At 39.3% G+C, this 12679-nt stretch overlaps 1 protein-coding gene across 1 annotated transcript in view; it reads right to left on the bottom strand.

Moving 5' to 3' along the window:
• DMD (dystrophin) overlaps window positions 1–12679 on the bottom strand; it is a 1921612-nt gene that overhangs the window by 1442229 nt on the left and 466704 nt on the right. The window contains exon 5 of the mRNA XM_041000021.1: window positions 4468–4560. Within this exon, the coding sequence (XP_040855955.1) occupies window positions 4468–4560 (93 nt within the window). The remainder of the gene's footprint in view (window positions 1–4467; window positions 4561–12679) is intronic.

The raw sequence follows: 12679 nt of genomic DNA, 5'->3' as shown, positions 1-12679 counted from the left end.
CAACATAGTTTTAGTTTTCACTTGGGCCACCTCTGTCTTTCTAGAAGTGTCGGACCGAAGGGATCTCTTTTTAAGCACCTTGCTTGTTAAACCCAACTTCAGAGTCTACTCGCAAAACTCACTCTAAATTAAGGGATATAGATGATTGGGAGTAAAGAGATAGGAAAAATATATAGGGAAAAGAGAGGTTGCAAGAAGCACTGCAGAAAAGCTCAGGAATAACTCCTGTAGAGAAATGACCGAGTAGGAAGAATCGGAGGCTGTTTAGTGGTAGCAAAATCATTATTTCCAGATAACTGCGTAGTAGGTAAATAATGTGTGCCACAGGTTGGGAGGATCAGGAGAGTGGGGTAAGTGTGGCTGTTTTCTTGGAATTGTACATACAGAATGCATGAAATCTGCTCTCTTCAATAAAAATTATAAAATAAAATTAAAGTTAAAAACTCCCGGGTGAATTTGCCCTAGAATTGAGCACAGCAAAGGTGATTTAGCCAGCAAAGGTGAGCATCTGACTTCTATTACAACATGGCCAGAAAGATGTGTTTTCATCTCTAGCTATTTGTCAGGACAGTGTTCTACCCTGAAAAAAAAATGATATCCACATAAAAAGGAATAAAAAGATGCCAAACATACATTGTCTATTTCACAGTTTTTTTCAAAATAGCTCATTCCTCAAATTCTGCATAATTTTTTCCGGCTAACAATTTTTACCTGAAGTGGGAACCATAACAATCATGATCAGAAAATAGTGTTGGCATTCCTGAGTTTTTTCAAGTTCAAAGTCCTCCACAGTACTACTAATAGCACACAATATGGCTCTGGAAGAAAGGGTTCACATCTTTTCATCTATTAATGCCATTCATAGTCTGCTACACATGTCCTTTAATCTTTTCAGTCTCAATTTAACAGGAGGATGCAAAGGTGATTTGGGGGAAGATTTTTTTTTTCCGGACTCTCTAGGTTTTGAAGTATTTAGCAGTTTCAGGAGGACAAGATAGCATGATAGAGCAAAAGGGGAGGGATATGTACACATTGAATGGGAAGAGTCCTTCAAATCACAAGGATAAGATAATTCAAAAACACAGACATCCGCATGAGGTTGCAGTAAGAACTTAGGCAAGGAAAGACCGAAAAACAGTCCTTGTATGATGAAGTCTAGAACCTCCTTCACATGGTAACAACGACGAAAAGATGAATTTTAAGAAAATACCAGGGTAATCAAGATGGAGGAGTAGGACAAGGACACACTTAAACAGATGGAGAATCATTAGCCAGGGTGAAGCAGAGAGGGCTCATTCCAGGAAACAGGAGAGAATAGATAGGCCAATGGCAGAGGGGCACCTGGAGACTTACGGACATGGGATAGCAGTGCACACGACGGTGTGGGATTGCAGTGACCAGATTCCCCCACTGGCAGTCAGTGAGCCATGATCTGAGCTCCACCAGTGACCGGAGCTCCACCAGCAGCCAGGTGGGAAGCAGAGTTCACTAGGAGCTCAGGAGGTGAAACCCAGGCAAAGAAATGCCCATCCTGCTGATTTGTTTGATTTGACCAGGAGTAGATACAGAGTTTGTTTGGTGTGAGATAAGCTACCTTTTACCTTGAATGTTTTATTTGACACTACACTGCTATGATTGCATGCAATTTGTCCTCCAAGAATTCAGCTGTTGAACACTTACAAGATGTCAAATAACTGGGGTCATCCACTTTTAGATTTCAACCTCCAAAACTGTAAGCCAAATAAGTCTCTTTTCATTATATAGTAGTTTGCTTCTGTGATTTCACTGTAGTAATGAAAAACAAACTAATGAAACCACTGTATGGAAATGGTATAAATTGTGCAACTCAGGCTCATGAGAGGCTCTCTTTTGCTGTTCTGTTGTCAGTAGTTGTTCATTCTCTCTATTCCTGTCTTTCCCTCTACCCCCAACTCCATATTGCTATGAGATAGAGTGGAGCATATTTGGATTATCTGGAATTTTTAAAATGAAGGTTAATTGGGAGGTCACTGCAAGCATTGAGTGGTACATCTCTGACCTACATGTTACCTTTTTAAAGTTTCATTTATTTTTACAGAAAAGGCAAGTTCAAATTTATAGAGAGAAGGAGATACAGAGAGAAAGATCATCTATCTACTCATTCACTCCCCAAGTGGCCACAATGGCTGAATTAGAGCCAATCTGGAGCCAGGAGACAGGAGCCTCTTCCAGGTCTCCCATATGGGTGCATGGTCCCAAGACTTTGGGCCATCTGCAACTACTTTTCCCAGGCCATTAAGCAGGGAGGTAGATTTCAGGAAACGGAGCAGCCAGGACATGAATTAGTGTCCTTATGGGATTGCTGGTGCTTAGATGTAGAAGGATTAACCAATTGAGCCATTATGCTCCACCCTCACCCCATTCCCTCCCTCCTTTGTCCCCTCTCACACTCACATGTGATATGATTCTGAGAAAGACAAACAACAGTACTAGAGTGGGTGGTTTCGACCCAGCAGTTAAGACACTAATTAGAACCCCAACATTCTATATTAGAGTGGTTGGGTTTCATATCTAGCTCTAGCTCCTGAGTCTATATTCCTGCTAATGCTGATGCCATGATGCAGAGGGATAGCTTCAGTAACAGGATTCCTACCGCCTTTGGAGCCCAGGATTGTGTTTTTTGCTGCCAGCTTCAGTCCATTTCAATGGTAGACCTTGGTGGGCATATGGCAAATGTGAGGTGCTCACTCACCTCACATTATTGCTCCTGAGGTACCACTCTCTCTCTTCAACAAATGGGCACAATAAACAATGTATGTATTTGTGTGTATTTAATTTTAAAAAGTCATCTTACTTACACAAAGTGGTGATTCCTGCTACAATAGGGATAGGCCTTGAATATAAAGAAGGCTGACACAAATGAACACATATTACATGATTCCATTAATATAAAATTCCTAAACAAGCAAATGTAGAGAAACAGAACAGATAAACAGTTGTCTTGGGCTGGAAAAGGAGTTCAGGGTAACTGTGAATTGGTAAGGAACTTCTTTTGGGTTTGTGAAATATACTAAATTTAGATAGCAATAATGGCTGTATAACCCTGTCAATCTCTTCAAATTTTGGCTTATTAGGGGAAAAATCATGTTTTCCTCAAGATTGAGATGCTAATGAGAAACAGAAAAGTATATGGATATATATTTAATTTTACACTTAGATGGGGGTAAATTTGTAGTATTAAAGTTAAATCTTTGGCTGGTGCAGTGGCTTAGTAAGATAATCCTCCCCCTGCAGTGTTGGCGTCCCGTATGGGTACTGATTTGAGTTCTGTTCCTCTTCTGATCCTGCTCCCTGCTTATGGCCTGGAACAGCAGAAGAGGATGGTTAAGTATTTGGGCACCTGCACCCAAGAGGAAGATCCAGTGGAGGCTCCTGGTTCATGATTTAAGATCAGCTCAGCACTTGCCATTGCACCCATTTGGGCAGTGAACCAGTGGATAGAAAATTGTCTTCTCTCTCTTTCCCTCTCTGTAAATCTGCTGTTCAAATAAATAAATAAACAGATAAATAAATTAATAAATAGCTACATCTCAAAAAAGCTGTTTATAAAAAGTATAACCCATGTTTCAGAAAAATGCATAAATATCTGAAATACCCTCCAGCATCTTAAAATAAGAGTGAAAATCTCTAAGGAATTGATATGGTTAATATTGTATACTTAAAACACAAATGGAAAACTTACTGAGTGTCTTATGGGATGTTGTTTCATTTAACTCTTTTAAGACATATGCACATTTTCATTTTAGTTCTCTCTTCTGACACTGAAAACATACGTATTCCATATGACACTATACCCAGTGTCACTAAGCTGCTATGTTTAAATTTAAACTCATACTTTTCGGTCTATATTTATCTATCTACTCTCCTCACTAAAGCAATGGAATTTCAGTCTGTTTTGCAGTGTCTGAAAATAGACATTCAGAATGCCCTATGGTCAGGTAAGTCAGACAAAAAAAAAATACAATATCTAACACATATGCTTACACCTAAATCCCTCTGCTGTTTCCTTGGCATTAGTTCATATTAAAGATATACAAGACTGGCATTCTCATTTCTTGGATAATGATTAAGAAAAAAAGTTTTTTTCTTACACAGATTCACTTACTGACATGTTATAGGACACATATTTGTGGAAATGTTTTCATTAACCTATGCCTGGGGCATTTTCTGCTTTGCCTCATCCCCACTGCATGAAATAAAATTTAGAAAAATATATTTGTTCAAATGTGGCAAACCCTGTTTTATGATCTCATAATGTGTAACATCTGAGATGATGTCAGCTGTTCCATTTAAAAGCCTGCAGTGTAGAGGTGGGTTTGGTATTGGTGAGAATCATCCAAACAAGTTTACTTACTAAGTCAACAGTAAAAATCAAAGGAAAGATTAGCTACATTTCATTCCAAAAGGAATGGTTATCACAGGTCTTACCTGCCAGTGGAGGATTATATTCCAAATCAAACCAAGAGTCAGTTTATGATTCCCATCTACTATGTCAGTGCTTCCAATATTCACTAAATCCACCTGTTAAGGAAAAAGAGAAAACATTTGGAGGAAGGATACCAAATGGTGAAAGCAAATGCACTTAGCTATTTTTAAGCAGTATTATAGCTTTGAGAAACAATCTAAAACTAAAACATATATGTAAACTCACTTTCTATAACAAACAAGTACCCCCAAGCTCAATTTAAGAGGTAGGCGATGAATATATTTTCCTCATATGAATATATTAGTGTATATTGAAGAAGCCAATGATGTTATCTTCAAATAAAATGTAGGGAGTAATAATTCATAAGGATGCCTAAAATTAAGATATGCTTTCTAATAAAGAATTGAAACAGAAAAATTTACAACATAAAAATGTATTAATTCTACATACCTCAGAGGAATGCTCTTATCATGTTACTACATTCAATCAATTCTTCATTAGAAAAAATCATATCAGAACTCTAATAAACAAGAGTAGCTAGTGGCCAGTTATTTTTTTATATCCAAGTCAGGGTTTGCAAACAAATCTCACAGTTTAAGTTTTTCAAGGCAAATCTCCATTATAGCTCCTGTTTTTCATGCTCCTAACACTTTCAGGTGGAGTGAGGTCACACATACACATCAGAAAAATAAGCACATAAAAGATGTTTAACATGATTAGCCATTAGGGAAATACAGATCCCAACCACAATGAGATATAAGATATCACTATGCACTTATCATAATGCACAAAAGTAAACAACAACAGCCAGCTTCCATCAAATGCTGGTGAGGATACAGACGAAGCGAGTTACCCCAACGTTGCCTGTAAAAATGTACATGGTGCAGCCATTCTGGAAATTATTTTCTCATAAAAAACTGAACATACACAGACTCTATTATCCAGCAACTGGGCTCTTAGACATTTATCCCAAACAAATGGAAATTGGCTTACAGAAAAATTTGTCTGTGAGGATACATACCAGCTTTATTCTTTTATTACTCTTTTCCATGATACGGCTTTGTAGGTAGAGGGTTCCCCTACCCACCTGCCCTTTCTGCCTTCCCATTCTCCCCCTCACAACCATGTACGCATGCGTGTACGCATGAGTGTAGGTAAAGCTGGGCATATCTGAATGCTACCGGAAGATTGTTTCAATATTAGTATCTTGGTGGTAATACTATATTTTAGATTCACAATATGTTGTCAGATATCAGAAAAAAATGAGCAAACTCAAGAACAGGAAACATTGTCTACATTTTATCCCGGGTTCCTTCTATGAAAGTACAAGATAGGAGCTCTTACATTGGAAAGCCATTACAAATGTAGCAATTGATTCACTGATTCATGCACTCTGCAAGGACAGCTAGTGCCAGACACTATTGCACGTTGTTTTCTTGGAACTGAATTCTACTCAAAATGATAACCAGATCATACATTGTTGAAAATTCAGCCCCTGAAATGTTGATTATGCTCTTTTGAAGAAGTAGGGTTTATTCTGAGGAAACAACTGCTTGTCATTGAGTTCTGACTTGCCCAAGGGCTAAGACTTGGAGCAAGCAGTAGGAATTTAGATTCCCTGTTGCCAAGAAAGTCACAAGTAGGGGCCCCAAATTGTAGCAGAGTGGGTTACACTACTGCCTGCAACCTTGGCATCCCATATGGGTGTGGGTTCCAATCCCAGGTGCTGCATTTCCAATCCAGCTCCCTGCTAACATTCCTTGGAAAAACAGCAACAGATGGTTCAAGTACTTTGCCCCCTGCCCCTGCTGGCAAAACTAGTAGCATTTGTTGGAGGAAATGCATGTTTATTTATGCATGTAGACTTGAAAGGACTGCGGTTCCAAGAGCCAAACCCCTGGCCTTTTTACTACTTTTACGCCTCCAATCTGTACATCATGGTGACAGGCAGTTTCATTAGGCACACGCTTACCTTAGGCATGCATATTTACAAAGTCTTAGGTGTAATAACAGCTGAGACGGGGGTCCTGAGCTCAGCTCCTGCTTGTCCGCACTAAATGTCTCCCCACAGGCAAGAGGGCAAGTTTTTGAGTTTTTGGTTCTGCAACATTCCTTCTTCTTTTCTGAAACATCTTTAGAATCCACTAAAAACTCATTTTCTATGGGCCAGTATGGGGCAAGGAGAAGCTCCACAACCATTATGCTCTGGAAAGTAACCTCACCATTCACACCAGAGTTCAGCAGGACACAGACTGTTGTTACATGAGATAAATGATTGTTCTCAACACAACCCCCATACACATTACTAGTGTAACTTTTTTTGTGACTGGCTTTGGTTTTTTTTGGTGCAGGCTTGGCTAAACATAAAGGTAATATTGGTAATAAAGGTAATACTGTCACTAGTCCCAACAGAATGCAGTGACACTGAGACCATAATTCCAACATGTTGCCTGTTGTATTCCTCAAAGTTCCAATGTGTATAGACTGGCAAGTCTCTGGTGTACAGTCATGGCAAGGTATTGGCATCTGATTTGGCAGGCTTCCCGGAAGGGGTGGTCCTTGTGACTAGGCATCAGAGTTTCTAGAGCAGCTAAGTTTTCACAGCTGTCCAAGAATAGTGTTAGATGATCAGGTGGTTCCTATGGAAGGAAGATACCCTATTGTGTTTCATCACCCAATCTGGCCTAGGAAGAGATCTGGCCTGAACAGGAGATCATTATAGCATAGGCTGCAGCTCTACCCTAGGCCACCCGCTCAATCACAGTGATCACTTGGGAAGCTGGGTAGAGTGAAGAGCTTTTATAGCTTGGGGTCTATAGGATCTGTGGTTTTGACCCAGGAGTCCTTTAATACTCAGGGCTGTTCTGTTTCCAGGGGCCTGGCTCTTGGCAGCGCTAACAGGGCTCTTTGGAAGCCAGCTTCTGTCATAACAGCTGTTCGCCCAATGCCCTGGCTTTCCATATCAAAAAACAGGTGCCAGTTGAGGGTGGACTGGCCTTGGGTCTACTTGACACCAGATCAGCACATAAGCCATTATTAATTGCCTCCTGCTGCCTAGCTCATGCCTTTTCCTCAGAGGAAGCCTTGAGGATTTCAGCCAAGGGGTTACAGAGTCTCATCCCTAATCTTTAATGGTTTGCTCTAGAAACAACAGCGACAGGCATGTCCAGACAGTGTTTTTCCTGTGAGATAAGACTAGCTCCATGAGGCGAACTCTGTCCTTCAAGATGAGACAAAGGTATGATGATCACCTTAACCAGCCTGTCTACACAGTTTGCAGTCAGCATTGTAAATTTATCGCTCCCTTAGTTTGATTAGAAAAAGGGGTTGCCTGTTTTATTGTTCTCATGGCAAAATAAATCTGGTTGTGGAACTGCACCATACTTCAAGCTTTTTTTCTTTTGGCTATACTATTTGGTCTTTGATATGCGGCCAGGCAATATTACAGAATAAGATTAGCTTTCCGCACATAAGGTTTGAAGAGATCAAACCACACAATCTGAGGGTCCTTCAGAATAGTGTTAGTTTCCTATTATGAAGTCTGCCATTTTGGAGAAAATAGAGAAGAAATGAAGGAACAAGTCAAGATCCATTGATTGCTGATTCTCTGTAACTTAATATCAAGTGAAAACCAAGCAGCTAATTTTAACTGTCAAATGTTAACTTAGGAAAATCATTCCTAAAACATCCAACGGTTTTTATAAATATTGAGACAAGAATAGATGCATTGGAAACATTTTTTCTTTCACACTTATCAACTTAAATTACACTTAAATTATATAAGCAATTAAAATACTGGATAAACATGGATATTATCTTAAGTCATGATTTTTTCCAAAGAACTCTAGAAGTTCCACTGAACTTTATAGGGAGCCATGAACACTGAATTCTATCTTTACCTGTGTTATGTTTAGGTCAATATTACTCCTAAACATAGCATGCTTGACTAGGCAAGCATAACTGTTTTGACTGTCAAGTTCAAGCACAAACATATCTATGACTTGAAACATTTTTTAGTTTTTCAGATTTCTTTTGACAACAAATTGAAAGAGCTTACCAGGGATTTAAGTGACATGAACAAAAATGATTTTTTTGTGTATGTTAATTTAGCAGTCTTAATTTGTGATCACTCTATTATCTATAAGCCAATGAAAATAGAATTTTCCACAAACTTCCCCATGTAGACAAGCAGCATATATACAGGCAAAACATAACACATGTCACAGGGCTGAACTGCTGTCAAAATTATCATCATTGTGTTAGGATTATTCCCTGGTCTTAGTAACTTGAACCAATCCTATTTTTCTCATTGAATATGATTGTGTCTTTAGAAAATACATTGTGGATGACAAAAAAAATTTAAATAGCCATGCTAAGAATTGTAAAACTCACCATCCAACAAGAAGAGGGACTTATTTATCCTAGCTAGTATATTAGAAAGTATCCATAGGCTTTATAAAAACATTTGTCCCTCTAGGCCTCTGGGCCTTATCATTAATAATGATGATGATAACAATACAACATGGTTATTAGACTTTGGTAACTTTTGGACATTTTTAGTAGCATTTTGTATGATCACAACTTCAAATTTAGCATTACTTCACACTTTTGAAGTAATTTTAATATAATCCAAACAGCCAAATCAGTTGGTGTCTCTGCTATATGTGAGAAATATCTCCTGACATTTCCAGCAGGAAAGAGTGGGTAACTAGAAATACCAAGGTCCAAGGGACTTGGAATTTTGAATTTTTGAATACCTGTCAAAGATGTCAAGAAGGCTCAAAATATCGGGAAGGAACAGGATCCCCGGACATTATGACATAATATAGGTCAGATTTCATCACTGACATGAAGTAATCAGATACCTTTAAAATAAGCACATATTTAAACCCTGACTTTTATAAAATTCAACTATCTTTGAACAATTATAACTTAGAAAGAACACAGAGAATATCTCAATAGACTGCAAAACCTCATGGTCTCTGATTTGTCACCAAAATGGGAAACAAAAACCTTGAATTTAAGGTTTATTACATGGAACCATCCCAAAACTTGTAACAATTTAAGAGTTAAGACAAAAGCATGCTGGAGTTGATGAGGGAATTGACAAGAAATAACCCATTAAGAAAGGAATTGCTGATAAAACATGTGTTTTAAAACCTCATTGCTATAACAGATTAAATTTTAACTCTTATTTAAGGATTAATTTTGAAGAACACCATAAATAACATTTGAACAGGTATAGTTAATTTTATCACTCGGTTTTTTAATCCTTTCTTGACTTGTTTATATCTTTTGTGACGTATTTAAATCTTTGGGTAGTTTTATACTTTGAAATAAATTTTAAAGAAAAGAATGGCTCAGAGCTTAAATTTAACCTTAGACCCTGAAGATTCTCCTGCCTTACTGCTAATTTACTCTGTTAAACCCTGTCTCTTTTTGGCCACTTCCCTTTTACCGTGAATTCCCTCAGTCCCTGTCCCTGGACAGACCAGGAACCTCTTACTCATCTGATTGGTGTGTATGCCGATCTTTGTCAGCACAATTACTTGGGCCTCAGGTCCTGGCCTGGCACCTTCATTATTCTCATTCTGGAGCCTAGATTTACCCCCTGGAGTTTCTACTAGCCTGGCTACTGCCTAGAAGCCTCTCTTCTTCAGGCCCCTCTAGGAAGGGACTCCTGAGGGCTTGGGCACATCAACCTGTGCCTCACTGGCCACCTGGGTTCCAATAAGTCTGACTTCTGCAAGCTTCACTTAGCCTCTTCCCCTGGCCCCTTTCTGCACCTGTTTCCTGCCATCCAATTGGCCCTCCTGATGCTCTGTCATTTGCGGGGGGGGGGGGGGGACTGGCACACATTTTCACATTCCAATGTCCTGGGAAGCCCTTCTTTGAAATGTTTGAGCATCGCTTCTAACATCGTGGTTCACTTCATTAGAGGTACTACCCATTCTGTGTCCCCTGCTCCCGTAAATCTCTTTTGTGTTCCTCCATTTGGTATTTGGACTCTCGCAAGACAAACAGAAGAGAGGTGTCTGCACTTGCAGACCAGTCAGCTACCTTAACTCCTGTCCGGCCTGCAGCCTTGCAGGAGTTCAGGTGGCTGTGAACAGCAGTCGCCTCGCTGTGATAGGTGAACCACCATGGAAGCATGGGTGCAGGCCAACCTGCAACCGTAACCTGTTAGCTAGCTAATGCAAGCAAGAGTGGCCACACACTCCAGCACCCTTCGCACAACGGTTATAGCATTTCTTCCCTGTGAGGGCCAGCCCTTCGTCTAGACACTACCTCTGAGTTCTACCTGTGGGCAGTTACCAGTTTCCCCACCAGCCTGTTTGGTCTCCAGAGCTCTTACCCGGGCCCAAGTTCCATGGCTGAATCTCCTGAGTCCCAAAGGGTGGCGGTGGCTGGAGCAGTGGCAACCCCATCAACTATAGTCTTAGACCAACTGAAGGCCTTCTCCTGAATTCCTGGGAGCAGTGCCTGGTTCATGGCAGGGTTCATGGATGTTCCGTCTACGCCCCCGGACTGAGGCCCAAAACGCCAAAGCCAGAGGGTTTCCCTGGTCAAATGTTAGTGCATGCGGATTTGACCGAGTTCTCTTCCCAGGGGCCAAGCCCTGACCCTCAGTTTTTGTTACATTTGCACCTAGAACCTGAAAGTCAGGGGGAGGGAACAAGCAGACAAAAATTCTCTGTCTCTCCTTCCCCCTCTCTGTTAACTCTTTCAAATACATAAAACCTTTTTAAAAGATAGTCACAAGTTAATATGAATGAACCAGCAGATGTTAAGATTTCACTTTCTGCAGCACTCTGTCCCTATTTCAAAAGATGAAATTAATTTCTAAAATAAGTGAATGAATTTAATTGTAGTTAAAGTATTTTCCACAATTCTACTTTTGCATATACATTGAAAAGGATTGAAGGCATAGATAGAAATACAAATCCATGTAGCCATTTCATAGTAGCTGTACTCACAGATTAATCTACATGTGCACTAATAAATGAATAGATTAGCAAAATATGTCATATAGATTGGAGTATCAGTTTGAGCCCCAACCACTCTACCCCTGATATAGCTCCCTCCTGTTGTGCCTGGCAAGAGTAGAAAATGGCGCACGTTTTTGGGCCCCTGCCACCCATGGGAGTCTTAGATGGAATTCCTGGGCTCCTGGTTTCAGCCTGGCCCAACCCTGACTGCTGTTGGACAATAAACCAGTGAATAAAAGTTCTTTCTTTCTCTCTTTCTCTTTCAAATATTCTTTCAAATAATAATGATAATAAGAATAAACTAATTATTTTTAATGGATTTTTTTAAAGTAGTATACACATCTTAAAAGATTTATATATTTGAAAGTCATTGTGTCAGACAGAGAGAATGCATCTTGCATCAACTGATTTAGAAGTCTATCCAGGTCTCCACAAGGTCACAGGGACTGGGTGAACTTGGCTCAGCATCTCCTGCTTTTACACAATCACAAAGAGCTGGCAGAGAAGTACAGCAGCCAGTACTTAGTGTGGTATGCTATAAAGCAACAATGCTATCTCAAGTGATGTTCTCAACCACTGTACAACAATGCTAGCAATTCTGATGTAAGTTATAAAGGGAACAAATCACAGAAACCTGTTAAGTGAGGCAAACAAGAAATACTTTGAAAAGTTCTAGATTATCCACTTACATTAGGTATCTACAATAGTGAAACTCATATAGAGAAACACGGTTGAGGTTATCTAGGATTGGGGGAAAATGGCTGGGGAATATTGGTTTAATGGCTATGCATTCAGTTTAGAATGACGACCAAGTTATAGAAATCAATGATGGTTATGATTACTCAATAATTAGGAAGTTCTTAGTACCATCAACCTGAAGATGAAAAAGTTAAAACAATGTATCAATATATTAAAGGTCGTATTTGACAAAGCCATAGTTAATGTCTAAGATCAAGAACAGGTCAAGTACAACCTCCATTACTTTGATTCAATGTACAACCAGAAGTTCTACTAAAAGCAAATAATAAAAGAGAAAACTAAAAGGTATTTAAATTGCAAAGATAGAAATAATATCATCTGTTGGCAGAAGACAAAAGCTTATATGTTGGGTCTTTGGGACTTTCATGGAAATGTGTATTATGAAGAAGCTGCAATAATTTCAGAATTTTTTGCAGAAAATATTTGTCAAATTTTAAATTCCATTTTCTATGAATTTTTTGAAATA

Source organism: Ochotona curzoniae, unplaced genomic scaffold (assembly GCF_017591425.1).
Source record: "Ochotona curzoniae isolate NIBS_2020 unplaced genomic scaffold, NIBS_Ocur_1.0 contig_1274, whole genome shotgun sequence".
In the NCBI taxonomy this organism is placed as follows: Eukaryota; Metazoa; Chordata; class Mammalia; order Lagomorpha; family Ochotonidae; genus Ochotona; species Ochotona curzoniae.
This window is presented reverse-complemented; position numbering and strand designations above follow the sequence as displayed.